We start from the raw sequence: 25,793 nt of genomic DNA, 5'->3' as shown, positions 1-25,793 counted from the left end.
AGAAAGTGTATAGGCCTATTGGTCATTTCAACTTGGTTTCAGGAGGTTTCTATGAAGTTTAACCCCGGGTTTGGGGAGGTGTCAGCCGGGCCCAATGCAGAAAAACTTTTGTCTGGCGGTTGATACTTGTATTAAGAATATTGTTACTGGTCATTTCAACTTGGTTTCAGGTGGTTCCTCTGAAACCCGGGGGAGGGGAGGTGTCTGCCGGGCCCAATGCAGCAAAACCTTTGTCTTGCGGATAATACAAAATAAACTGGTATAAAAAATAGTGTTGAGCCTATTGGTCATTTCAATGGTTTTAGGTCGTTCGTCCGATGTTTAACCCCGGGGGTGGGGGGGAGGGTTGTCTGGCAGGACAACTGAATTGAGGGCCACAACCTAAATAGCATACACCTTTTCAGCCCTGCAGCTGGTGTCGTTATTAAATCACGGGCTCTTAACGTTTGAAAAGAATACCACGACGAGGCGCGGTGTCGGCCGGGGGCGGAGCTCCAAAAAGGGGAGGTTTTAGCATATCTTAAGAGGCTGTATCTCGAAAACGATATGGAGTATGGATTTAATTTTTGGTTTGTGTTCATTTTAGCCATAGTGGAACAGTTAGACAAAGTTTCATGTAAATCTGAGCTGATTTGACAACTGGTTAATTTCAACCCATAGGTTTGTACAGTAAGTATTTGGGGGAGGGGGTGTCTGGCAGGCCTAATGCAGCAGACAATTGTCTGGCGGTTGATATTTTTAACTTAGTATCATGGTAATGACCATTTCCACTTGGTTTCATGTGGTACCTACAATGTTTGATTCAGCCCATTATTTTGCCTCTTTGTTGAGGGTCCATGCGCCACACGCAGCGGGGGGTCCCCGGCAGACATCCATATCTGACTATGTCAGGTTATCCACTAAATGTTCCTGTACTAAAATATTGGTACCTCGTTCCTTTAACCTAAGTGCTCTGGGCTGCCTGTCTGTTAGGCTGGAACTATTTGGAAAGACGTTTCCAATTGCTTTGTTTACCAGAGACATCTTTTAAACTTTAAGAGTTTTGTTTTGTTTTGAGAAAAGAACATTATTATAAAGGCACCTGTGTTCATGTTTGATAAGCAATGTATATTTGGTGATGTCCATGTCCTGCAGTCAACATTGTTGGGGTTCAAACCCATGGCCATCCACATCCTAGAAAAGAAGTACCTACTGCTGATTATAAAATTAGAACTGGCTTCATTGTGAATTGTCAAATAGTAAAGACATATTCTCTAGAATGCGGTATGTGGGTTCGAATCCCACCAGAGGTACGAATCCCACTAGAGGTACCTAAGAGTTTTTCTGCAGGAACTGGAAAGCACTTATCACAATGTCAATTGTTCTTGGTTAAAATCTTTTTAAAAGAAAAACGATTCTTATATCCCAGATGCTATTGTTACTATACTTGCCTTCATTATTGCATAACTCTGAATAAAATGTTTGCCCAATTTCAAAAAGCTGTTTTGCAGAAAATACTGCTTGACAAAAATTGAAATTTTTTTAGTGGTGCACCAGTCCCAAAATTGTAAACTTAGTGTAATTTTGGCTGGTAGCTGTTTTCGTTAAGCAATACTTTTCTTAGCTTGGCAAATTTTTGTGGTTACAGGCTTTTGAAATTGGGTTCAAGGCTGGTGTCTAATTTTAAATAAAAATGTGACGGTTAAATTCTGAGAATGATGATGTTTTCTAATTTTCTTATAAGTGAGACAGTTCTCGTTCTGTTTATTTGATCTTCCGTTAGGTGTCCTCAATGGAACGTCGTCTTGTCCAGAGAGAAGCTTGTGAATGTTTAGTCAAAGCTTGCATGTTTAATGGTGGAGAGTACGGAGAAGGGCAAGCCTGGCAACCAGACCCATGTACTGTATGTTACTGTCAGGTTAGTAGGAGGGCAAGTCTGGCAACCAGACCCTTGCACTGTATGTTACTGTCAGGTTAGTAGGAGGGCAAGCCTGGCAACCAGACACTTGTACTGTATGCTACTGTCAGGTTAGTAGGAGGGCAAGCCTGGCAACCAGACACTTGTACTGTATGCTACTGTCAGGTTAGTAGGAGGGCAAGCCTGGCAACCAGACACTTGCACTGTATGCTATTGTCAGGTTGGTTAAAGGCAGTGGACACTATTTGTAATTACTCAATATAATTATTAGCATAAAACCTCACTTGATAACGAGTAACAGGGAGCTGTTGATAGTATGAAACATTGTGAGAAACTGCTCCCTCTGAAGTAGCGTAGTTTTCAAGAAAGAAGTAATTTTCCATGAATTTGATTGCGAGACCTTAGAATTAGAATTTGAGGTCTCGAAATCAAGCATCTGAAAGTACGCAACTTCGTGTGACAAGGGTGTTTTTTCTTTCATTATTATCTCGCATCTTTGACGACCAATTAAGCTCAAATTTTCACAGGTTTGTTATTTTATGCATAAATGTATGTTGAGATACACCAAGTGAGAATACTGAACTTTGACAATTTCCAAGGTGTCCAGTGTCTTTAAACCTATTCTATTTTTAGGAAGATAAGCAAAGAGCCAGCTGGAATGGTACAGTGAGCTACATTGAGCTACACTTGAACTCTTTTCAGTCCAAAATGAGTTTAATTTGCTTCACCATAGCTCAATCTCTGGAGTTCTTAGACCTTTGTATAAGAAAGTCCATTCCAATTAGTGATGATACAGCAATTGGACTGTGTGTAGTGTGAGTTGGAGCAAGATGTATTACCCACATTGGCTCTATCCATCATGTCCTTCATGGCGCCTTTGACAGACCCATTTTCAATGGTTGTTAGGGCTAAATGGATTGGTCTACTGTGAGTGTCTGAGTTTATGTTGAATCAATCAAAATATGCCATTTCTACGACCAGTGCCCAGTGTCATAGAGCTGCTTAAGCAGAAAATATCGCAAACAACTTTCTGCTAAGCAGAAATGAGCATGATACCAGTCACATATTGTACTTGTGACATGGTAGTTTGGCTGGTAACCTTATTCTGGTAAGTGTAATTTTGTTATGGGTAGCAACTTTCGGTGATTGAACAGCTCTATGAAATTAGGCCCTGCTATTTTAAAATTAGTGTTGGTTGATTGTGCCTTATAGACATGATAGATATTCTAGCTGGTGATGTGGAGAGCTCTTAAGGGTCAACCTCAAGGTTTGCTTCAAGGTTTACTCATTGACCTCAGTCTAGACTAAATAAGTGTTTTATTTAGTTAGTTTATGGTGGTTACTTTTATATGCTTACTTTGTTCAGTCTGTGTGGTTATGAGTTGTATTCATCAACAGTTGGTTAAAGGTACTGGACACATTTGGTTATTGTCAAAGACCAGTATTCTCTCTTGGTGTATTCTACAAATGCTTAAAATAATAAATCTGTGAAAGTTTGGACTCAATAGGCCATCGAAGATGCAAGAGAACAAATAATGGAAGAAAAAACACCCTTGTTGCATAAATTCATTTGGTTTCAGATGCCTAATAAAGGCTTTAGGCCTGAAGTCTTTTATTATCAGAGTGAGAGTTACATCTTTCTCAAAAACTACGTTAATTCAAAGGGAGCTGTTTTTCACAATGTTTCATACTGTCAACAGCTCTACATTGCTCGTTCCCAAGGAAGTTTTTATCCTAACAATTATTTGAGTAATTACTAATAGTGTCCACTGCCTTGAACTATCAACTACAAATTGGATAATGAATTTTTTCTGGATGATTTTGTTTAAAGTAAGTTTTCTTTATCCAACTATACAGCAAGGTCAACCAGTCTGTTCTTTCCAAAGTGACCGTCCAGAGTGTTTCAACCCTTGTCTATCCAACCCCTGTCACAACAGTGGAACATGCGAGAGTGTCCCTGGCTACAGTAACTACTCCTGTATCTGTCCACCGGGTTGCGGGGGTGATCAATGTCAGCACATGAAGAATGTCTGCACTCTGCCTCAGGAAAACAATGGCTGTGAAAGCCGTGGAGTCATGTATTATTTTGACATGTTCACACAGAGGTGTGAGATTAACTATTCAGGTGAGTTAAGACGTACATGTAGGGTTAAATACAGGTATTGCATGGGAACAATTCTGTCATGATTCATCACCTTCATTCGGCATAGACTTGCGACCGTGGCCGCCTCATCCTCAGATTGTAATGGGGGCACTCCTGGAGTCGCCGCCATCATCTGATGCCTTGCAATTGCTGCTCTTCTCAGTTCTTCGATGCTTTTTCCACTCCACTTTGTGACGTTGTCTATCCAGCGCAGCTTAGGGCGGCCTCTGCCTCGAATTGTACCTGTAGGCAGACCATGTATAGCTGCGCTGGGTAGGCCTCCCTGTCTCATCACATGAGTGCACCATTTCCCCTTCCGCTCTAAGACCTCGTCACTAGTGATACACCACCGTCCACCGATCAGTTCAGCCAGCCTTTCATTTGTGATGAAGTCATGATTATTAAAATTCAAATGTATATATTTCACAAATGATCACCAGAATTCTGTGTGTGTTTCTCTTATCTTGCAAGACTTGTTGGGCTAAATTACTATGTTTTTTTTTTAAATCCTTAAGTCCTTTGTTAAAATAGGCGAAAAGAGCCATATTTATGAGCACCTCATATGAAAGTAACATTGGATGCAGTTAAAAATATACATAAACACTGGGTTTGAGCTTCAGCTGAGGTCTAGGGCCAGAGGGTTTCAGCCAAGATTTGGAATCTTGTTTCAAATTTGATTTGATTAAAAATAAATATGGCTATTAAATTTCTCACTTACAATACATACATGTACACTAAAGAAAACGTAGGGTGTATTAATCAAAACCCAAAGACATTAAGACAGATGCCTCTCTCTGGCTAGAACACAATGCTTTGGACTTTTAATAATAATAATAATAATAATAAAACCGTGTTAGAAAAGCGGCCTACAAACTACAAAAAGCACTTCACGTAAAACACATGACAAAACACACAACACCAAGATTTACACCTAGAAACAAACTACAATATATAAAAAGAAGGTGAATTAAAAAAGAGAAAAAAGCAAGATATTAACAAAGACATGCTTAAATGCAGTGGAGCTTATGCAGATACATTATTCAAAGATAAAAATGCAAATTACTTACAGGTGCAGTTGAAAGAAAAATCTAAAAACTTCCATTATACAAAAGCACCATATAAGCGATGAAGGTGTGTGAGAAATCAGTTAAAAACACTGGAAGTCATTGCTCAGTCTCCCCAGACATACCTCAAGGTTCTGATCACAATCTCATGGTCTTGATCTTTATCTTGTCATTCAGCCATCAACTTCTACACTTCTACACATCTTTGTTATTATGATAAAACTAGTTGTATGTATTTATTTAAACAGGTTGTCTTGATGATGGGAATAGCTTTAACACAATACAGCAATGTGAAGAGCGATGTATGATCGGTGCATGCTGCTATCGGACCTACATGAGGGGGTCATCTGGACAAGAATATCTGGATTTCACTGACCTCCGTCCAGGCTTTACATGTGAGGTATGGAAAGTGTTCTTACAACAGATAGTATAGCATCAAATGTTTGAAATAAAGTAAAAATCACGACCGGACAAGCCTGTCGGTCTTGTGTTTTTCAATTGACTGATAACAGTAATACCTCACTTTGTAATAGTTGGAAAATGTTGACAATGAATGTAATTTATCTTTCAATTCTGTTGAGTATCGAAGTAGCATGATAAATGGGATAGATCTTCTCTTAGTGTTTGTTCAACTCATTTTGAATCTGGTCTTGTAAAATAGTTTTGGTCCAGTTAAAATGTTGAGCTGCAAGCCCTCAAGTCTTGTGGATTTTCCCTCCGAATTCGAGCCCTGTCTAAGAAGGTAAATTAAAGGTTTAAAACTTTGAGATGACAGCAGATTACAAGTGTCCTGCAGCCGATTTCACAAAACACTAGGATTAATTCTATCTTGAGTTTGGATGAGTAACCCGTCCTAACTTAGGATGGGTTCAATTCGTCCTAACTTCTTCGTATACGGAACTGAGCTCGTCCTAAGTCCTAAGATTAATCCTAAGTTAGGAAGAAATTGGTGAAATCGATGGCAGGTTATTAAGGTGACACAACTTTTGAGGTGATTACACTTTTTATTATTTGTACACGATGTATGTCGCAGGACTTCTGAAGAGTGAACACCATTTGTATACCAAAAAACCCTTCAACTAAATTTAGTAAATCAGAACTTGACTCAACTGAATTTAGTTTATCAGAACTTGACCTGTATTTTTAATTAAATGTTTCCTAAAGGTTCAACCTCTGCGAGAATGTCGTCAACTTAATGTTTTCTATCCATCTGGCAACCAACGCCATGAAGTTACTGGTTTCCACCCAGGTAGGTCATGTGAGGAGGTGTCATGTGACTTACCCGATGGTTGCATTTATATGGATTCCACGTATGCTGTTGGAGAGACATTCCGGACCCATTGCCAAGAATGCAGGTGTATGCCAGAGGGTCGTCTAAATTGCAGGTTTGCGAACATTCAACCTATCTTATTTTTCTTAAGAGCAAATTGCCTCGATAACAGGATGTTTAAATTGGATGATTGTTACGTTAGCCAGATAGTGTAAGAGTAAATCCTCACATTCTAGGATAACATGTCTTAATCCTAGCAGTGCCCTGGATTAAGTAATTGTAAGGTACTTCTTTCTGTTCTGTGATAAACATAACAGAAACAACAACTTCAGTCAACTTCATACACAAGTTAAAAGCAGAATTTTCCAAATATCTTTTGCCACAACTTTAACTTTAATCCATAAGAGACATTGGTAGTGTTAACATCACATTGAACAGAACAAGTGTTGAGATTAACATAGCGAGGATTCAAACCAACATTCTTTAAAGGCAATGGACACTATTGGTAATTGTCAAAGACCACTCTTCTCACTTGGTGTATCTCAACATACACATTAAATAACCAACCTGTGAAAATTTGAGCTCAATCGCTTGCCGAAGTTGCGAGATAATAATGAAAGAAAAAACACCCTTGTCACACGAAGTTGTGTGCTTTCAGATGCTTGATTTCGAGACCTCAAATTCTAAACTTGAGGTCTTGAAATCAGATTCGTGGAAAATTACTTCTTTCTCGAAAACTACGTCACTTCAGAGGGAGTCGTTTCTCACAATGTTTTATACCATCAACCTCTCCCCATTACTCGTTGCCAAGTAAGGTTTTATGATAATAATTATTTTGAGTAATTACCAGTGTCCACTGCCTTTCAATTACAGAACTTGAATACATGTAAAGGACATAGACAGGTGGCTTGCTGTGACCCAAGAAACGGCTCGCTGTGACCCAAGATTGCTCTTACTGATATGAAAAAAAAATTCAAGTCATTTTAGAATTGAAACACTTACATGTAGATGTTTTAACCCGTTGATGGCGTGCAGGTGGAATTGGTAAGCCACAATAGTAATAATGATATTATCACCTGCTCTGTCTTCCTGATATAGATGTACTGATATGACCATACGTAAAGAGATACGTGACATGACTCGAGATGAGCTAGATCGTTTCCAGGCAGCTGTACAGCAGCTTCGAATGTCTGCCAAGGGTAATTCATGGGAACACGCCCGTGATGTCTATATGAAGCATATCATGGAGGCAAACAGCATACCAGCTTACCTCATGTGGCATCGGTTGTTTCTTCGCCAGATGGAAAGGCAACTCCAGGTACAGTACAATCATGATATTCTCACTTTGGTCTCTTTTTTTTGGCCTTGGATTGTTCTTAATAAGGCCTGAAAAGTCTACTAAAGTCTAAACCATGTGTACATGTAGGTCAGCCCTTGTACTCAATCAAATGTTCCTGCTTTTGTTCAAGGACCAAATATCATGCCTGTACAGTTATACAGAAGAGTTCATGTTTTAGGTGTCAGTGTTGCAGCCACCTGTGTTGCCTTATGATACAGAAGTTGTTGCCATTCAAAATTGGTTATATTTACTTAAATATGTGTAAAGCTCGTTTCATACTTCCTACAAATGTCAACAAACGATTCGCAAAAAATTTGCTGCGAAAACTGGTCTTTGCATTCGCATTCCCATTCCCAGGATGTATGAACTGGGCTTGTGATGGATTCAAGAAAGTTCAAAGGTAAAACATAAAGTCAGGGTAAACATGTTTTGTTTTTGATTGACAGGAAATTGACTGCTCTATTGCCCTGCCGTACTATGACTTCACCACCGATGTGGCAGACTTCTCCAAAGCTGTCCTCTGGCAACCTAACTACTTCGGTGGAGATGGTCTCGGGTCTTGTGTTGAGGATCACCCATTCCGTGGTGGTTCTCTCTGGACACCGTGCCTCATTCGTAAATTCTCAAAATCCATGAAACTACCATCCAAAATTGACGTTGCTATGGCTATGTCAGCGACTGACTTTGATACATTCAGTATGTGCATGCAAACCATCATGGGTCATGTCTTTAACTATGTGGGCGGCCATGTTGCAAGCTCTGGAGCACCATATGATCCAGTCTTTTATGCCTTGCAGGCGTATGTCGACATGATCTTCTGGCGTTGGCAACAGAAGGTTGGAAACTATGGAAGTTTCCCGGCAGCCATGTTGGATGTTCCAATGGTACCCTTTAATGCCAAAGCTCGTGATATTCTTAACTCTGAGTCCCATTTGTGTGTGACATATTCTCTAATATCTGCTGGTAATCCATGCAATGGTTCTAGTCAAGTGTTTGGTAGGGATGGATATGATCAAGAAGGCTTCGATAGAAATGGTTTCAATCAACAAGGCTATGACAGGTAAGACCAATAAATTAAACAATACCATGAAATAAAACCAATTAAGTGACATATTTGTTACTTAGAAAAACTGCTTTTCTATCAAATTACTGTTTGGAATGTTCTTTCTATTCCGACAGTTTCCTTTAAAAGCACTGGACACTATTGGTCATTACCCAATTTAAAAGCACTGGACAATATAAGTAGTAACTCCAAATTGTTGTTAGCATAAAAACTTACTTGGTAACAAGTCTGAAGCCTTTTTAGGCATCTGAAAAAACACAAATTTGCAAGAAGGGTGTTTTTTTCCTTTATTATTTGGGATATTTTGGGATACTCCAAGTGAGAATACTGGTCTTTGACAATTACCAAACATTTTCAGTGCCTTTAAACATTCATAATTAACTGATGTAATAGAGACAATCCTGGTTTTGATATACAATTTCTGTGTGACTTTGAAAGAATTCTGTTGACAATTGAGTTTGTTTTCCGCAGGGCTGGATATTCTGTGGGTGGATACAACATCTATGGAGAGCAGGATACGCGAGACTTGTTCCTTTATGGAGAGGGAGGGCGCTATGACTATGAAGGTTATGATCGCAGTGGATATGACCAATTAGGCTTCAACAGATACGGCTATAAACGAGACGGTAAGAACATCAATTTCAAACAGCTCCTGAAAAGGAAATTAATCCGCAAACTTGTATGTGGGGGAATGTCATAGACAATATTTGTCATATTCATCATTTGGTTGAATGGCATTGTTTTCTGAGCTACATGTAAGGGGCCATTCACAATAGTCGATGTTAAAATATTTCAGTGTTGTTTCAAAATTGTTTTGACTCGACCACCCATCCCAAATTTCGTTTTTTTGGTAATATTGAATGGTTTCACAGTATAATCTACATGTATATGCTGAAGAACAAAGTAAACCAGATATTTGAGATCAAATGTCTCCCCATTGGTAGTTTTCAATGGCTTTACCTGGCTTAGACAAAGTAGTTGCTCGTAGTTTAACCAGGAACGAAATTAACGATCTTGGCCACCTGGGTATTTTTTTTTTCTTCATTCTTTTTAACTTTTTAGTGTTATTTAAAATTGGTTAACAAGGACTATTGTGAATGGCCCCTAAGAAGATAAGTATGCATTTATCAACAGGATTCAACAGAGATGGTTTTAACATATTTGGTTTCAACATCTATGGTTACGATCGTTACGGCTACAATGAGAATGGCTTCAGTTCCCATGGTTATGATCGCAATGGCTACAGTGAGAATGGTTACCAAGATACCACAGGGCGCTACAATGCTAACGGCTATGACCAATACTGTCTGGACCGCTATGGTCTCAGCCAAGATGGTTACGATACATTTGGCTTCAATCTGAATGGTGTGGATATCTTCAACTGTGACTACCTCTACAATGGTCCATTTAGCATGGGTATCTCAGCTAGGCTGGATAGACTGCTTTATCGTCAGAGTAAGCAGTTCTTGATGGATGTGATTCATACATGTCCAAGGCCGAGTCAGCTGCCATTGATTTGGTTTGAGCAAACCTGGAGCCTTCAACAGAAACCATTGTCTAGAGGCAGGACCCAACCATCTACCTTCCCATCATCGGTCACTGCAAACAGGTACTTAACCAAATATATTTAATAAATGTTAATAAAATATTTAATAAATATTTCGCATCAGGATGAGTCAAGCGAGAGGTTGTCTTTAGCCGACGCCATCTTGCAAACTTCTGATGGTTGCCTATCACGCATCCCGGTCCAAAATTAATGTCCTCAGCTCAGCGGTTTCTTGTTGAGTTGCGTCTGTCTTCAGTTGATCTAGGATCTGCTGATTGGGATAAAGATATAATTTAGTTTTTTTACCCTTTCAATGATGTGTATTAAGCACTATATAATCAGTACTTTCCTGAGCTCTGTGAAGAACAATCCACAGGCAAATCACTCGGTTGGGATTTGAACCCGACTGTTGCATTGCTAGAGCAAATGTCTTATACTAGACCACAGAGGTAGCCTGTTGGCTAGAAACACTTCAAATCCTTGTTGATCTTCATGAGATGAGTTTTCTTCCTGGTAGAAATTCCTTAATAATTTAACCTTACTCTGCTTTTAGAAAGCAAAAGATAAACAAGTTGCTGTAAACACTTTTTTTAAAGTTTGCTTAAACTTTGCAAACACTAGTTGCGAAGATTGCTTAATTTAAAGTGAAAAAGAATATTGATTAAAAATCTATAAATGTGCCCCATAATCATGACTACTTCCAATGTCCTTAAAGCACTATATGAAGTAATTAATTTAATACATAATCAATTATTTTCCTGTAGGTTTTGCTTTGACGTTGAGACGTTTCTAGACAGCTGTATCTGTGAATCCTCAGAAGCATTTTGTCCAATCAATCCGTGCAATTCACTTTGCAACACCCATCCAGAGGCAGTGTGTTTTTATGACCTGTGTGGTTCATGTACAGCTACGTGGTTTGACAATGGACAAGAGGTCAACTGTGGACAGAGTCTTGAAGACGGTAAAACCACAACTCAAGTTGAGACCATTTAAAAAACTCACTCCGCAGTAGTAAAGTTAATAACAAGAAGTCCACTCGATCCACTAAGCAAAAGTAGATTTTCTACCTTCTGCCCAGGTAGTAAGTTGAAAAGCAGGACAATTCTTTTTAGAACTGAGAAGTCTCCCAAATTCTGATAAATCTTCTCTGCGGTAGTAGAATATAAAGCAAGACAAGTTCTCAAAAGAACAAACTCTACCTGGCAAGTAGATACACACATGGTGTGACTGCAAACCTAATATATGTTAATACTTAATTCTTTTCTTAATGTTTAGTAAAGAAGAACTGTTGATTTTGATTGAAATCTTCTAAGCAGCATCTTTTTGCTGTATTTAAAAAAAGAATGAGTTTTGGGATATAAAAGTAGTTCCAAACTATTTGGATACCAGTTGCCATTTTAATTCCTGAATTATTCACAGCTCACTTACCTTCATACATGTATTTCCAAGAGTAAACAAATCTCCACAAACTTCCACAATCACTGTGCTCTGCTGATGCCCTACGCGAGCAGATCTTACATGCACAGCATTCTTTAGAAAGTTAATCGTTCTCAAGATCAGGGGCCAATTTCACAAAGAGCTAAGACTGATCTTAACTGCAAATCAATCATAGTTTCTAAGCAAAGTGTGATGTCACAATTCAAATCACTTGTGGTAATACTGATAATGTGTCTTGCGATGAATTTTATTGCTTTGTGAAATCTGCCCCTGGCTAATCACTTTGTAACAGACTCCCTACTGAACTCATAAACGATACATGTACCATAAATACAATATTAAAAATATCATTTAAAAACCTCCCCTTTCCATAGTTTCCTACTAAACCAGTCAGTTGCTATTGTTCCTGCAATTCTTTTCTTTGCTATTAGTCTGGCCAAGAGTGTCAATTCTGTTAAAGATATTGAATTATTTTGGCAGATTGTTTGAATGGTACAACTACCCATGTTGATGGATCCACCTGGAAACCTGACCCCTGTACAACATGTATGTGCAGAGTAAGTATTTAGTCAGGTACCTCATCTTAGGTGTGAACCTCTGGTAGTATTTTTAGAAAAGCAATGGGAGACTTTTTGAAAGCTCTGCCACTAGAGGGCAGCAGACCTACCAGGTAAGGGTGCACAACTCCTATAGCAAACAATGGTAAATGCTAAAAATTCAAAAATACTCAAAAAATATTTAGAAGTCTCTCAGCCTCTTGAAAATTAAATCAGATACATTGTCATACAACTAAACTTCAGTTTTCTTCTCAATTTTTGGTTGGTCAGCATTTTGGAATTTTTGCTAATTACCCTAGAAGATCCCAAAAACTCATGCACACCGCTTGTTATCCTTGGGGAACTCGTGTCCAGTACGTCCTGTTCCAGAACAGTTTGGTTTATGCTGGCAATGTGTTATGAAAAACAAAATACAGTTTGGCTAAATCTAAAATACAAAATCAAAAACACGCAAAACACAAGGTATTTGCTGTCAGTGACTGTCACTCATGCTTCTCCTATTCCTAAGTTGTTGACATTACCTGGTGATTGGCAGATAGTCTAAAGTTTCCCATTCCAGCAGACCTTACTTCAAAATGTCTGACGTACGGATATGAAGCAATTTTACATGACAAATCATGTTTAAAAATGTTTTGAATGCCATACTAACTTGATTTTTTTTTTTTTTTTAACTAATCTTAAAAGTAAAAAGTTCTACAAGTGTAATGCAAGGAAAGTTTCCAACGACCTCAAGTTGCGACCCTAGAGTCTTCCTCAAAGGCTAATTTAAGGAAAACAAAAACCTTCTTATTTTAAAGCATTATTATTGTGTTTGGTTTTACCCTTACACCGATGAGTGTAAGCATCATATACTCAGTACATCCCAGAGTTCTGTGAACAAAGTTTACTTGAATTTCACACGACTAATATGCCTGTGAAGTTTTCCACAGAACGCCCGGATAGTACTGAGTAAGCAGTACTAGCAGTGCTAGTACTGAGTAAGCAGTGCTAACACACATCGATGTAGGGGTATAACCAAAGAATATTCTTTATCCCGAAGCAAATTTAACTTATTATATTAAATAGTTAGTATGTTTAATCAGAATATTTATTTTTCTATGTGAATTGAGTCCTGAGTTTAGATGATAAAATTTGATCCCTTAACATTCCAAGTTCAGTAAACAATATGAGATTGTAAGATCATCTTTCTCAATGTTGTGTATCATTTTTTCTTGATGTGTATCTCAGAGCGGTTCAGTCAACTGTTTTCTTGATCAGTGTACTCCATTGAGGTGTCGATATCCAGCATTCAAGTCTGGATATTGCTGTCCAAAGTGCGATGGTAGGTCACGTTATCAAAATAATGGTTTAGCAATATTTATGATTATTGTTATTAGTGACATTTATAACTTATGTTGATTTTACTCATGATGTTCAAAAATGATTTTGCAATCTCTGTGAACATTAATGTACAACAAAATATAACTCACTGCAACCAGACTGAGAAAAACAAAACTATGGCCAGTCTTCGACCATTCTCAGTTAAAATGTTCTTGATCAGATGATGATGATCGGTAAACAAGAAACTACGCCACTGGTAATTGCTGTTTTTGAGAAAATGTGAAGTAGGATTTAATCTGAAATGAAAAAGGATTTGAAACTTTGCATGGTTGGAGCACAATTCGGTCAGGTTTTGCAGTAGCACCATGTGTAAATCTCTTTAACACAAGTTCTCAGAACCACCACTACTCAAAAGAGATTCACACACGGTGCTACCGCAAAACCTTGCTCGAATATGAAATATCATTCCATCAACCTGTTTACATTTGTGCGCCGGTAAATGTTCGAGAAAAACAAGAGCATATGGTGACAACTGTAAGCTGTCAGACAGACCTTGTTGTGCTTTATAAGGACACAAAATTGCATTATTCTTTAAAATGAAACAACACCATGACGAAACGAATACACTGGATACTTAGGAAACAATATGTACTTTCAGTCAAGTAAGTTATTTTGTAGTAACTTGGAAGTGCACCCAAGTAAGTTGTTTTGTAGTAACTTGGAAGTGCATTTTGTTCACATCTGCAAATGATGTAACCGACCTTTACATGTAAGTTAACAATTGTCATTTACTTGTTTTCTTTTAGATTGTATGATCGGAAATACATTGATACCCAATGGGAGTCCTATCTTAGGAGAAACTGATGCCTGCCTATCCTGTATATGTCAAGTAAGAACAATGTATTTAATAGATGTTAGTTTTTCCATCGGGCATAAAGAATATAACATGGTTTTTAACCCTAGCACCAATTGTATACTTAAATAAAATTGTATACTTAAACAAAATTGGAATGTCATAATCGGCACAAGAGAGCATCTAACATTGTAAAACATTGTAAAACAACAGCAGGATTACCAACAATTTTCAACTTGGAAGTTATAGCCCTTAAAGTGCTTCCTTTTCTGAAAAACCTTGATCCACCCCTTATTCAAGTAGGGTACCTAGGGTAGCCTAAAACAGCACTCAGTCTAGATAAACAAACCTGGAAGATCATTGCCCTATTTCAAAGAGCTGATTAAGCAGAAAATATTGCTTTATAATTTTTGCTGAGAAATTAGCAGGAAACCAGGCACAAACGGTACATGTGACTTGTTTTATTTTGGGACTGGTTACCTTATTCTGCTAAGCAAAATTGTTTTAAGTTTAGCTACTACAATTTGAGCTTAAGCAGCTCTATGAAATTGGGTCATGCTATGTGCAATCTGTGCAATCATATCTAACATAAGTATAATATATTTATACTTTTTGTTCTTATTTGTAGAATGGTGACAGGGAATGTCAGCCAGTACTGTGTCCATTCCTATCATGTGAGAATCCAGTTAAACCAATTGGAGAATGTTGCCCGACATGTAGTGGTAAGAAATTTATAACTCGATGTTTCGACCCTAGCAGAGTCTTTCTCAAAGGCTAAAATTTATAATTCAACTCTCCATAAAGTATGAATAATAACTTGATGGTTAATTGTTGAAAAGATTGACAGAAAAATTGACAGAGAACAAAAGTAAAGAAACTTTGTCTGTGGCTGGTACTGTTTTCTTGGGGAAGTATTCCATGACCTATGTATGTAACCTTACCTTAAATTGAAAGAACTTCCATCGGTTAAATGCAGGGTGTACTGTTGCTGATTACTCTACAAGTTAATGACCATAACAACTTACTTGGTAAATAACAATGGCGAGACATTTTAGAATTGACCCCTTTGAAGTAATGTAGTTTTAGAGAAAAATGTGATTTTGTTTACCCCCAAATTTGACTCTGAGAAAGATTCTTAGGCATCTGAAAAGATGGTGATTTTTTTTCTTGTATTGTTTCCTTGCAACTTTTATGATAAATTGAGCCAAAATGTTCACAGGTTTGTTATTTTATGCTTAGTGTTGGGATACACCAAGTGACAATACTGGTCTTTGATAATTACAAAAAAAGTACCTTGCCTTAAACAATAAGACTCCTTTGTGAAAACATTCACACTTTGTTACATTTTAATGTTAATTGCCATTTGTTGCAAATGTTAAATATTTCAATGTATGAGACATTTCATGAATGAATGAAATCAATTTCCATTTTTTCATTGTACTTAGGAATAGGCTGTGAATTTAACGGCTACCAGCTAGATCACGGCCAGACATTTGAGCAAGATGCATGCACCACGTGTACTTGCCTACAGGGCAGAGTCGAGTGTTCAACAACAACATGTCCAGTACTGACTTGCCCATCGCAGACTACACCTAACGGTGAATGTTGCCCACAATGCACCGGGCAAGGCGGATGTGTCTATGAGGGTATGTCATTCAATAGCGGGGATTTCTTCACCCCGATGGCTAACCCATGTCTCCGATGCTCATGTTTGGTGAGTTCAAGCTTGTATGAAAGGCTGACTGTATGAAGTGTTAAAGAGTTGATGAAGACCTCATTGTCAAACTGTGATGTTGAATTTATTGAGGACCAACAGGACGAAGCATCATGGTTTAAGGTCTTGACTCGAACCCACACTCTGCTGATCAGAATCGCCAGAGTTTGAATCCAGTTCTCTTAACTGCTAGGGCATGACATGCCAAACTTGCCTGTTTTACACTGTTCTTTCTGGTTGAGAACTTTGGCCATTGTTTCAGATAGTTTTCTACAAGTAGGGTGGGTTTCTCCAGTTGTAGTTAATTATTGTTATTATAGACTCAAACTAATACAGATTGTGCTATGGTTTGTTTACAGGACAGCAAAGTACGATGCAACCCAATAGCATGTTCAAGCCCACCCTGTGATAACCCAGTGCTGCTACTAGGAGCTTGCTGCCCTGAATGTACTGACAGTAAGTCATCTCAACAAGTCTCTCTCACAAATATTCTTTATTCTCAAAATTGATTTCTTGTTTTAATGTTGAATTTTTGTTTAATGTTTAAAGGTTGACCATTGAAAAAAACTGTATCATTTCTTCTCAATATGTGTTATTGAGCATTCAAGCGGATGGCCAGCTTAATCCCACAAAATAAACTGAAAGTTTTTATTGTTATGCTTAAGCAGCCACAGCCAGGAACACCGGGTGAACCCCTTCTCTTTTTGATAAGTGCACTGGGTTCTTTTGTGTTACACAACACATGGAACCAACGGCTTTACGTCCCATCTGAAGGACGAAGCAATGGTTAAGTGTCTTGCTTAAGGACACAAGTGTCACGATTGGGGATTCGAACCCTCACTCTGCTGATCAGAAACACCAGAGTTTGAATTCAGTACTCTTAACTGCTTGGCCACGCATCTTCAACTATTCTTTGGTCTTTTACTTCAATCTCATTTTGACCCGAATTTGACCTGTATTTTCCCTTACTTTGACCTGTCTCAGAATGTGTAGTAAATGGGAAGCAATATAACAACGATCAGCGTTGGATCTCAGAGGATCAGTGTCAACATTGTACATGTCATGAGCGTGAAGTAGACTGTGTAGATCTAAGACCCTGTGTTGGTACATGTCAACATGGTTTTATACCTATTGGTCAATGCTGTCCCGTCTGTACAGGTTAGTGTCATTCAGATTTGTATTCACTTGGATGGAGCGTTCCATATTTCAACATGAAAATATTCTCACCATTGCACTCATAAGCATTCATTATTTGAATAATGTTCTCATATATGGGTACATGTTGTGACAAGCCTATTCTATCCTGAAGTATCTTGAAGTAATTAAGTTTGACCCTGTTTGATGTAGATTGTTTGTATGATGAACGTCGTCAACCCAATGGAGAGATCTTTATCAGTCAAGATGAATGTAGCCGATGTCTATGCTCCTTTGGAACAGTGACTTGTGAGAAGTTACCATGTGAACCATTACCATGCCAGCTAAGTGAGGTTCTCCCAGGGGAGTGTTGCCCAGTCTGCAGAGGTAGGTCTCCTTCAACCTTGCTACTATGGTCAGCTTGTCGTATCGATATTCCTCGTCACTAAAACCCTGGGAGGCAAACACTTAAAATCAACCATGATTGGCTGACCAAGAGTGACTGCTTTGCATCAACGGTTGTTTAAATCTTTCCAGCGCTTGTAAGGTGCTTGTCGGGCACACATATTACGCCATAGTACATTTCAAATGAATCATGTTTTAATGTGCAAACAGAAAAGCATATCTTTTGACAGCGCATTTTGCAAAGTCTCTAACACAGAATGGATCAACGGCAGAACTAATTTAGAGACCTGCTTGAACGAAAACGTCAAGTCGTGAGCTTTGCTGACGTTCATTAAAAATGTTATCAATCAAAAAAGGAAAATCGAGTCGAATGACTATAAATAGATTTTAATCGTGTAAAAAAAACAATAATTTTGAATACCCTTATCCAGCACTTTTCTGAAAGATTCGCGAAAAGCTCTGTCGCGTAATCACTCATGTTACGTCATTGTTGGGAGCTCCAATTTGTATAGCCACTTTGTTGCAGCGTGGAGGTACATTATAACAAAGCAAACTCCCAAGCATGATGTTAAAGCATTGTCATTTTGACATGCGCCGTCAACGGCAGAAGTGTTTTTAGTTTTTCAAAACCTTGAGGTCGGGCCTGATTTTTCAAACGATAATTACAAAAAATTCAGAAGTGTACAAATATCAAAATTACATTTAAATGGTGAACAAATGCATAAAAAACAATTTTAAATGGAATTTCCGTTAAAAACAGGCCGCACAAGTAGCTGTTTAAATATCCCATATATTTGGATACTTTTAAGTCACACTTACAGGGGGCAACGATCGAACAAGGCTTTCTGGGAAAGAAAAGAAAATGGCGTGTCAAGATCGTACAGCGCTGGAATCGAGGTTGGGTCTTCTTGATCTTGATGACAGCTTTTGTTGTGTCATGATTTGTTTGTCTGTTTTGGTATCAGAAAAAGGGTTTCAAAAACTTCATGAATTTGTTTTTTCGTTTACTTGAAAGGGACGGTAAACATTTGGTAATAACTCTTAAAATTAATGGCAATAAAAGCTTTTGGTTCGAAGATTACAGCAGCTTTCGATGGTGTAAAGTATTTTGAGAAAAATTTCACTTTGAAGTAATGTGGTTACGTTAAAAGATATCAGTTTTTATTCCATCAGTTTTTAATTTGAATCTGAGAAGGTTTGCTGTCACGCTCCTCACATTGTGTATTCCAATTGTGGATTGTTCTCCTGCTGACATATTCACTCCCAATTCTGGGCAATTTCTTAAAAACGCGAGCACCTTTTGATATGAAATTCTAATAGATTATTTCTTTTGTATGTGTCTACATTTTTATAGGATTAAACCAATTGAACGGTTCCAAAACCGTACGGTGTTTCCTTTTAAACTTTGATATGCCAATTTCACATTTGTCAAGCAGATGTACAAATTGAACAGTTAAAAAGCAGCCATTACAATTACTGAGAAGGAAAACCATTCATCAGAATTGTTTAAGATGAAACAGAGACTTGTCCTTTGTTTGCTCTAAGGCGCTGATATATGGGCACGAACAGTAGAAAGATTATTGATGACACACACCTGAACTAGTGAGATTTCAAATATGTTTTTGTACTATGATTCTTCAAATTGCCACTATTTAATCAATATTTCTGAATAGTTTATTGACCTTGTTTTTCTTTTCCTCCCCAGGTTGTGTGGATGACTTTGGTGATTCACATGAGCACATGTCTCACTGGACCCCTGTGTTTAGTGTATGTCAAGATTGTTACTGTGAAGAAGGACAGATAACATGTGAAGTCATCCAATGTCAGTCACAATGTTCACATGCAATCATCAAACCAGAAAACTGCTGCCCTATTTGTGATGGTGAGACAATTATCAATTAAATACCTCTTATATCACTGATATTGCTGCCTTAGAAAACAGAAACAATATGTGCAAAGTTAGGTGTGGTTGTTCATGTCCTTTATGCTTGAAATAGATGGTGTTAGTTTCAGTGGGTGTTTTAGCTTATTAGACTCCCCAACTTCTTTTAAAAGCCCTACTGTACAAGGCTCCTACATGTACATGTACATGTACATATAATGCTTAATTAATTAATTAATTAATTCAGTGAATAATTTTGCTGTACTGTTAAAGGCAGTGGACACTATTGGTAATTGTGAAAGACTAGCCTTCTCACTTGGTGTATCTCAACATATGCATAAAATAACAAACCTGTGAAAATTTGAGCTCAATCGGTCATCGAACTTACGAGATAATAATGAAAGAGAAAAGGGCCTATTGTCACGCAAAGTTGTGTAAAGTTTTTGCACAACTTCCTAGTTAATTCCTCTTTTCTATTAAACAGTTCTTTGTAAGCACTTCATAAATTTGTCTCTCTCTCTTTTCTGTTCTTGTTTTATTTGCTTCGTTTTGTTGTTTTTGTTGTAATTTTTGCTTTTATAGGCTGTCTCTATGAAGGTCAAGAATATCAGGATGGTGATCTGTTATTGACCTCTGACCCATGTCGTGAATGTACCTGTGAGATGGGCTCAGTGTCTTGTAGCTATACAAGATGTGATCAAGTTGGCTGTCCACGCCCCTACACCCCACCAGGGCAGTGCTGTGCTGTATGTCAGGGTAAGATCAAGATTCCATTTGGCAGCCTTGGGATTTCCCGGAGTTACTGTCAACTTAGCATATTTGACAAACCTACTGAGCTTTCGTGAAACATCTCATAACTTGCACTGAAGTTCGGACAAATCTGCATTACTCATTCCTAGAAGTAGACACAGTTGGGGTGACCGCACCTTTTCTGATGCGGCACCCAGGATATGGAACATGTTCAAACAGTCTTCCTAGCAACATCAGACAATCACCTACAATACAGACTCTCAAAACGCCACGCAAATCTCATCTTTTTACAAGAGCTTACTGTACGGCGCCATGAGCAATGTTGTTGGAATATGGTGCCATATAAATGTTACGATTGATTGATTGATTAATAATTGTTTCTATGTTGCAGAAAATTGTCTGAACAACACTAATCAAGTATTTTCTTTTCCAGCTTCCTCCTTTTGAGAAAGAGACTGACAAGTAAATTTCTAATAGATGTTAAATTTGCATCGGGGATAAATTAAGTAAATTTCTTGTATTCTCTTTATAAATCCTATAGAATGTGAGTTTGAGGGGCAGTATTACGAGAATGGCCGGGAGTTTTATTCATCAGTAGATCCATGCCAGTTGTGTAATTGTCAGGTAAGTATCAAATATACCCAATGGCTGTTACAGTAACACCAACAAGATATTTCCAGTCAAATAATGGTTTGAAAATAAATTCTGAGGTTTGTTTGACAATAACTCCTGAACTATAGCTTGCTAGAGAGAAGCATATTGTACTGGACTGTGCCTTGCATATCCATGTATCTAAAAATCTGACCTTTAGTGCCACTTTGCGCCATTTACAGCCTGGGATACAAGGAATTCACAAAGATACACAAAGATAACTCCTGTAGGGTAGGTTAGTTGATGTACAGTTTTCGACGCTTGTGAGAGATGATGTCTGTGAGTTTGCATGTGCAATAAAAAGTGCACAGGCAATGTTCTGAACTGAATTGTAACTATTTACCCATCAGTACTGGGTTTAATGATTAACTCAGAAATACTTGTGTATGCAAAAATATTCATAAATATGCTGGTACCAAGTTGTTGTCAATATCATGATATTTTTAGTTTGTAGTATATTTTTTGATAACCTGACCTCAACTATTGTTTTTAGCAAGGTGAATTGGTGTGTCGGAACGTTCAGAATTCTTGCAGTCCACAATGTACGCACCCAAGTAATGTTCCAGATCAGTGTTGTCCAGTTTGCAGCAACTGTGTGTTTGAGAGTCGAGAAATCCCTAATGGTCGACGCTTTAGACATCCTGATGACCACTGCCAAGTCTGTACATGCACAGTAAGTTAGGAAACTGTTCCTGGTATTCAAATACTTGCGTTGAGCCACTGCTAGAAGCGAGAATTCTTGTGCACTCTTTTTTCATGTGATGAAAACTCAATGTACTATTTTTTCTTCTGTTTGTTTAGCTGACTTTTGTTTATATTAGGTTTATGCAATATGTATTATGCACTTTGCATCAACAATTAAGAACAATTCATTTTAGTCGCAATGCATTGTTTTAAGATGACACCAAAATCAATTTCACGTCAGAGGCCATTGATAACCAAGTACAACAACTGAGTTCTCCGTAAGAAAAGGAGGGGGGGGGGGTTGTTATTCATCAAAAGAAAACAATCTGAAGGGTTTGCCCTCTCTTTTCTGAAACCCCACCATAGGATGGCTTTGTAGTGTGTGAACCAGAACCATGTAATCCAGTCTCATGTCATAACCCAGTATTTAATCCTCTCTCCTCTGAAACCCCACCATAGGATGGCTTTGTAGTGTGTGAACCAGAACCATGTAATCCAGTCTCATGTCGTAACCCAGTGCTGCCTCCTGGAGAATGTTGCTACCAATGTGAGACCTGTATAGCCGTTGATGGTAGAGAGTACACAGATGGGCAACAGTGGACCAGTTCTCAGGACAAATGTTACACTTGTACATGCAAGGTAAGTACTTATCTCTAACGCATGTGTGTTGATAATGCATGCGCATGGGTGAGAAGCTGGGGTCGATTTCACAAATATAGTCTTAACTTTAAGGCTAGTCCTAAGTTAGGACAAGTAACTAGTCCTAACTTGAGATAAGACTTGTCTTAACTTTCTGTGAACCTCACCCCTGAGATTCAAAGATTCAATTTGTTGGGTACATGTAATGCTTGGAGTATGATAAAACTAAAAGCAAAGTTACTGTACCTCCCATGTACTCATTGACCTTACCTCAAACCCTCGTTTGCAAATGAATTTTAGAAGTGTCCTCTCAAGAATCTGATGATTAGAGCTCTCCCAAGTCTAATTACTTTGCAATGGAACTGGTGAATGAAAAAAAAAATTCGCAGTGTAAAAAATGTTTTTTGTTGTTGTGGCTTTTGATAAATTTTGCGTTTATAATGAAGGTGTAAATCCCTGGGCGGTAGTTTGCATGAAGATTACATACTGAATTAAGTTTCAGTTGTCAGTGGTGTAAATTAGTACAATGTTGTTTGTAACTAATGAGTGATTGTGGCGATGCAGTTGGTTTTAATTGCAACGATGAACAAGGTAGACAGATTCAGTAATAACTATGGCCATGCAGAGTTATTGTCTTTTTTTCTTCATGATAATAGAAAAAGGCATGTAAGGAATGAAAAAGCATTATGAATGTGTAGTAAATTGCATGATTGTTGGTATCATAGTAGAAGTGTCTGTATTGGCTTTTTGTATGTGTCTATATTTGGTGTTTTCTTAAAACATTGTCACCATTTGCCAAGTTCTTTGCCAAAGAAGTGGCTTTGATGCCTGAATGCATGACTAAACAACTTGAGTGTTTAGGATAGAAACTGTGTGGAAAAGTTGTTTCTTCTTTGGATGTTTCTTACTTCATGTGTACTGTAAAAAGGCCTAAGTTGTGTTCACTTTTTAAATGGTGTCACTTTTTAAATACAGTATTTTTAATGAACTAAAAAACAAAGGTCAGATTTTTATGCTGAAAGTCTAGTAGTACTAGGTCACATTAATAATTAATAATTTTTGTTTACCATCTTCGAAATAAGGACCTGTTTCAGATTTTGACACTCTCGGATTTGTACATACAAAACGTATTTAGTGATGTTTTCTTGAAAATCATGAAATTCCCTGTTCAATTAATTTTTTTTTCTGCTGCATTTCTATTAAAAGCTGTGGGCAGAGTATACACAACTCGTCTGCCACTATACACCAATACATACAAGAATGAGATAGTTGGCTGAGTAACTTGCTGATAACACAAGTACAAATTAACTAAATATTTGTAATTTAATTTTCAAAATACAATTATTTGATAGTAAAAATGTGTGTCAATACATAGTTTAATTTTAAATTTGCAACCTAAAAATGAGACAATTAATTACAAGTCTAAATGTTAAACTGTTCCCTCCAAGTTAAACAAGCAAACGATCTGTATTTCCCTTTTACATCTCTTCATAAACTGATGATACTCTGCACTGTTGCACGTTGCTATATTATTATTTTGCTTGTATTTTTTCCCCAACGCTCAACCCTTGCCTTTGATAACCAAAAACAAACCCCAAACTTCCAAACGTGCATAGGACAGGCAAGTAGGCTGTGAGCTGTCGGAATGCCCTGTGCTAGATTGCAGTAACCCAGGTCGACCTCAAGATGCATGCTGTGCTGAATGTGAGAATTGTGAGTTCGACAGACGCTATTTCAGCAACTACCAGGAGTTTATCAACCCATTGAATAGGTGTGAGCATTGTCAGTGTTTGGTAAGTCAGTGGTGGTTAGGTTGGGTGATTTCTCTCTGTGTGTTTTAAACGAGGGCACAGTTTAATGAATTCAAATCACAGATGAGAGGAGGCTGATGTTTAGTGTCTGAGACAATTCTCTCCTTTCATGTATGCCCTTTTGGTGCATACATTTGTCATATATGAGGAAACATCCTACATGTAGTTAGAATACCAGTGTTAGAGTCAGACTGAACATAATCAAATACAGACGAGGAAACAAATATGCAGAAAAAAAAAATAATAGATAAAATTGCAAGTCCTGATAAAATGGATCAAACTAGCTGAAGAAAAGGATGCAGATTTTGAGATGCACTAACACAAAATACTGATCGCAGGAGGTAAAAAAAGGCACGTACAGCATACCAGTGTTGAAGAATAGGCAGACGCATGCGATCTAGCCGTAGCTGCAGCTGAAGTCGCTGTTTCGGACATGGCCAAAATCTCTGTAAAATTGTTATAAGTCCTGAAAGTGTTTGCACAGGTAATTATTCAAACATGATATGGTTCTAAAATAAGGTGGAATTTGTGACATTTGGATAACACTCCAAACACAAGGAAATAAATGAATTGAAGTCTTCTTAAAGCTGAGGGTTCTAGCATACTATGCTTCCATACAGCTTTGTCCATGTGGCGGGTATTAACCTACATGTATTTAACTTGATGGTTGGATCATTCCTCAAACAAAATAAACATTTAGTGGTGACTTGATCAATGAGTCATTGATGCCGGGATTATTGTGGAGGCATTGAGCTAGCAGTTTAAAGTAAATGGGATACAAATTTACTGCTCAGGCAGCTCGGTTTACATTTTGTAATGGATGCATTTACTGTGTGATTCCTTAGTGACTAGCCTATAATAACTATATAATATCGGATGGCTTTTAGGGGGATACAAGAATATATTGCACAAGCTATGACAGTATTGCACAAGTCGAAGACGAGTGCAATCTTGTCATAGCGAGTGCAATATATTCTTGTATCCCCCGAAAAAAAGCCATCCAATATTATTATTATTATTTATATCAGGCTGAGGACTTGATCAAAGCAACTTTATTTTGGCTCACCTGATTGCAGATTTTAATTCCTGCTTGAATGCTAGTCAATGACGCTGTCTTGTTGTAGTGCTCGTCGTCTGTTTTTCTGGCTTCCACATAAAATGTTGACAAAACACTCGCAAGCATAAGCTTATCTACTCTTTCAAAATTCGTTGGAAGATTTTTTTCCATCAGGTAAGCTCTCAGAACATGTACATGTACTGCTTGTTTTGTAGCCTTCAAGGTGTTTTCTGCGTCTTTGTTCTTCAAAAGTTATTCAAAATCCTCATCGGACACTGAAGCGAATCTGGCGCCGCTTGTAGAAGCAGCCATTGTTGTTGATTATGATCTGCAGCTCCGTTCACTGGTTAACAACAGTGAGCGTGCACTCTTGACTATATGGGAACTAGTGAAAGTTGTTAAAATGCCCGGATGGAGCAATACTGAAGCAATATTACTATCTCCGGGAACTTTTACTGACACAATATTGCTGTCATCCAGGTGCTTTTTAAGAAAGCATTCAATAGGCTGATATATTTTTGCCTCTGGAAGCCTGATATAAATAATAATGTGAAATATGGCAATGCCTTTGAACTAC

At 37.9% G+C, this 25,793-nt stretch overlaps 1 protein-coding gene across 6 annotated transcripts in view; it reads left to right on the top strand.

The window, feature by feature from the left end:
- The window catches only part of LOC139939414 (kielin/chordin-like protein), a 107,700-nt gene that overhangs the window by 18,116 nt on the left and 63,791 nt on the right, over positions 1-25,793 (top strand). For 5 of the 6 annotated variants that reach the window (XM_071935277.1, XM_071935280.1, XM_071935279.1 and 2 more), the window contains 23 exons: positions 1,763-1,897; positions 3,755-4,022; positions 5,353-5,504; positions 6,269-6,489; positions 7,473-7,692; positions 8,160-8,773; positions 9,248-9,402; positions 9,911-10,385; positions 11,087-11,283; positions 12,240-12,316; positions 13,544-13,637; positions 14,443-14,525; positions 15,118-15,211; positions 15,935-16,203; positions 16,563-16,659; positions 17,188-17,361; positions 17,551-17,724; positions 19,448-19,624; positions 20,207-20,380; positions 20,916-20,998; positions 21,519-21,698; positions 22,169-22,348; positions 23,965-24,141. In XM_071935277.1, the coding sequence (XP_071791378.1) occupies positions 1,763-1,897; positions 3,755-4,022; positions 5,353-5,504; positions 6,269-6,489; positions 7,473-7,692; positions 8,160-8,773; positions 9,248-9,402; positions 9,911-10,385; positions 11,087-11,283; positions 12,240-12,316; positions 13,544-13,637; positions 14,443-14,525; positions 15,118-15,211; positions 15,935-16,203; positions 16,563-16,659; positions 17,188-17,361; positions 17,551-17,724; positions 19,448-19,624; positions 20,207-20,380; positions 20,916-20,998; positions 21,519-21,698; positions 22,169-22,348; positions 23,965-24,141 (4,470 nt within the window). The remainder of the gene's footprint in view (positions 1-1,762; positions 1,898-3,754; positions 4,023-5,352; positions 5,505-6,268; positions 6,490-7,472; positions 7,693-8,159; positions 8,774-9,247; positions 9,403-9,910; positions 10,386-11,086; positions 11,284-12,239; positions 12,317-13,543; positions 13,638-14,442; positions 14,526-15,117; positions 15,212-15,934; positions 16,204-16,562; positions 16,660-17,187; positions 17,362-17,550; positions 17,725-19,447; positions 19,625-20,206; positions 20,381-20,915; positions 20,999-21,518; positions 21,699-22,168; positions 22,349-23,964; positions 24,142-25,793) is intronic. The other variant, XM_071935278.1, reaches the window with a different exon arrangement.

The sequence above is a fragment of the Asterias amurensis genome, chromosome 7, assembly GCF_032118995.1.
Source record: "Asterias amurensis chromosome 7, ASM3211899v1".
In the NCBI taxonomy this organism is placed as follows: Eukaryota; Metazoa; Echinodermata; class Asteroidea; order Forcipulatida; family Asteriidae; genus Asterias; species Asterias amurensis.
The sequence above is the reverse complement of the archived record's forward strand: the minus strand, read 5'-3'. Positions and strand labels throughout refer to the sequence as shown.